Source organism: Amaranthus tricolor, chromosome 3 (genome assembly GCF_026212465.1).
Source record: "Amaranthus tricolor cultivar Red isolate AtriRed21 chromosome 3, ASM2621246v1, whole genome shotgun sequence".
Classification (NCBI taxonomy): domain Eukaryota; kingdom Viridiplantae; phylum Streptophyta; class Magnoliopsida; order Caryophyllales; family Amaranthaceae; genus Amaranthus; species Amaranthus tricolor.
The window spans coordinates 17,366,713-17,369,392 of NC_080049.1; the positions used below are offsets into that span (position 1 = coordinate 17,366,713).

The 2,680-nt window shown below is 38.1% G+C and overlaps 1 protein-coding gene across 1 annotated transcript; it reads right to left on the reverse strand.

Annotated features, from left to right (window-relative positions):
* Window positions 1-476: 476 nt before the first annotated feature.
* On the reverse strand, window positions 477-1,196 carry LOC130807817 (uncharacterized). The gene is made up of 2 exons (XM_057673165.1): window positions 813-1,196; window positions 477-728 (listed from the first exon to the last, which is right to left on the reverse strand). The coding sequence occupies exons 1-2, from the start codon at window positions 1,095-1,097 to the stop codon at window positions 510-512; spliced, it is 504 nt and encodes a 167-aa protein (XP_057529148.1). The 5' UTR covers window positions 1,098-1,196; the 3' UTR covers window positions 477-509.
* Between the last annotated feature and the right edge of the window lie 1,484 nt (window positions 1,197-2,680).

Genomic DNA, 2,680 nt, shown 5'->3' on the forward strand with positions numbered 1-2,680 from the left:
ATAAAAAATGACATATATAGCAATTAGTATAAGTAAATCAAAGCCAAAGAATACAAAACAAATCAAGAATATACTTAATAATTTCAAAATTCACCACAACATCAGCGACCTTCTTCGTTCCCGGATCATTAATGGTAAATTTACCACTTGCATCTCGGAAATGAAGCCCGCAATACCAATCACGCACCTGATCCCCAGCAGGAGTATTCACGGATGCGGAGGTAGTCGTAGATGAGGGTGTGGATGAACTTTGATTGGGGTATAAACCCGCATCCACCCACTCTTTTCGGACGTCATCATACGTTTTCTGGCCCAAGTGTTGGTAAAACTTCCTTTTGCTTGCAGAATCAGAAGCTTTACCACACTTTTCCTAATTAATCAATAGAAATCGAATGTCATGTATTAGTTTAATGACTGAAGCAAAAAAAGTAAATTCAAATCAAAACTATAATATAATATGAAATATTTACAACTTCTATGGGAGTTGTTCTTTTGGCAACAAAGGCCTCTCAATCCCTCTTCGATATGTGACCCCATATTTCGTAGGGCATCTTTGAAGGTGCTTGCTCTCCACCTTCGTTTCCCGTTTTGACCTTTTTGGTCGTACGGGCACGGCTCTTCGTAATCCAGCCAGTTATTAGCTTGGATTTGAAATCTCTGAAACTTTCAGCAACAGCTGAAAGAAACACATTCTTCTTGTCCTCATCGCTCTTGATGTGGAAAAGATTCTACAAAAAAAGTTATATTTATTACTGTCAATTAAATTAATTTAAAAATAAAACTAAATAAATAAAAATAGTAAAGTTGCTTACCACAGTATCATTCCATAGAGAGTTTTTCAGACCCTCTGGAACCTCGTTCCATGCATGCAATATGGAAATCTTGCAGATACATAGGCCCACTTGATTTCCATATTGCCTACGCCATTTTCCGCAGGGTTGACCCAATGCATTGTATTCCAAATGCATGGGTTCTGTGACTTTGAGGCTTTTCGTAGGACCTCGCCCTTTTCTTTTCTTACTGGTAGTGGGAGCATCCATTGGTAAAGCGTCTTCAGTCTCAAAATTATTGTCAATTGGTGGAGTGTCTTCAGCCATACGCTCGTACCTCACAATTTGGTCCTCTTCACTTTCGTAATTACGATGCTCATTATCCGAGGTCTCAACTCGGGGACAATTTTATCTCTGAATAGATGCATTGTATATCGGTACCTGAAAGAGTATGAATAGAAATATATTAGGACATAAGCTAAGTAATATTAAGAATACGACTATGATTTACAATTCTAATACGTTCAACACAATAATATATAACAAATAGTATTCTGTGCAAAGTTTCATGCAAAACAAACCAAGTGCCAAAAAAACTTTTAAAAGCTTTAAATTCATACCTTGTGAATCACTTAATTCAAATGTATTCTTTCCGTGTGATCTACACGCATATAACTAACATCTACATCATCTACATCATCTTGATCCAATGATTTTGGATTGATAAAAGGAGGGTAGTCTTCAAAAGCTTCATATTCTTCCTCATCCTCAACATCACCTATACCAAGGATGCTTCTTTTTCCCGAAACAACAATAGACCATTTTTTATCAGACGGGTCTACAATGTAGAATACTTGCTTGGCTTGTGTGGCTAGTATGAATGGCTCCTCACTATCACGCAAACGAGCTAAGTCTATAAGAGTGAATCCTCAAGGGTCGTCATTTTTTATGCATCGTCGATTATTATCTACCCACTTACATTTGAAAAGACCAATATTGAAAGTAGAGTAGTCAAGCTCCCATATTTCATGTACCCGCCCGTAGTATACCAATTTAGCATCAACCGGCGCTTGATCCTTCGCACTCGCGTAAAATGTAGATGACGCCAAAATAGAAACCCCACTATTCTGTAGATACGATGACTTCTTGTCTTGACCCTCAGTCCAAAATGTGAAGCCATTGACATCGTAACCCTCATATTTGTTGACATCATCACGAGGACCAAAAGCTAACCACTTAACAATTTCAGATACACCGTTGAGTTCTTCGCATATTACTCGATTATGAAACCAATTAATAAACGTCTTGTTATGCAACTGCATCAATGCCCTATCCCCTTTAGAAGGATGTTTTGCGCGCAATATATCAAAATGCTCACTCAAAAAAGAATAAACTTTCGGAATATGATGCAACACATACAAGTGTGCTTGTAGAAGGCTTTCTCGAAGAGGTGTGACCGATTTGGAGCCAATTGTTCCTTTTCCCTCAAGCCTTCCTTCATGTCTAGAGGTGGGAAGTCCAATTGCTATGGCCAAAATACTCGGCTATAAAGTTACTAATCTCATCGCTCACAGTGCCTTGAATCATACTCCTCTAGGGTTGTGCTGGATTCCTCACCTTGTTTTGTAAAACACCCATGTGTCTTTCAAAAGATTACACCAAACCTGGACCCAAAAGCTTGATCTCACGAACGAGATGGACAATAAGATGAACCATAATGTCAAAGAAAGAAGGTGGAAAATACATCTCAAACTTGCATAAAGTTACAATCACGTCGAGTTGAAGTGCATCAAGTTTAAAGGGATCAAGAACTTTACTACAAATTGTGTTGAAGAAAAAACATAGCTCGGTAATAGCATATCTCACATGTTTTGGCAATATTCCACGGATTGCAATTGGTAAGAGCACTT

Excerpts from the sequence above, each read along its gene's own strand:
- LOC130807817 (XM_057673165.1), bottom strand. The coding sequence starts at position 1,097 with ATGGCTGAAGACACTCCACCAATTGACAATAATTTTGAGACTGAAGAC. Across the intron at positions 729-812 it reads CTCTATGGAATGATACTGTG|AATCTTTTCCACATCAAGAG; the intron begins GTAAGCAACTTT and ends CTTTTTTTGTAG.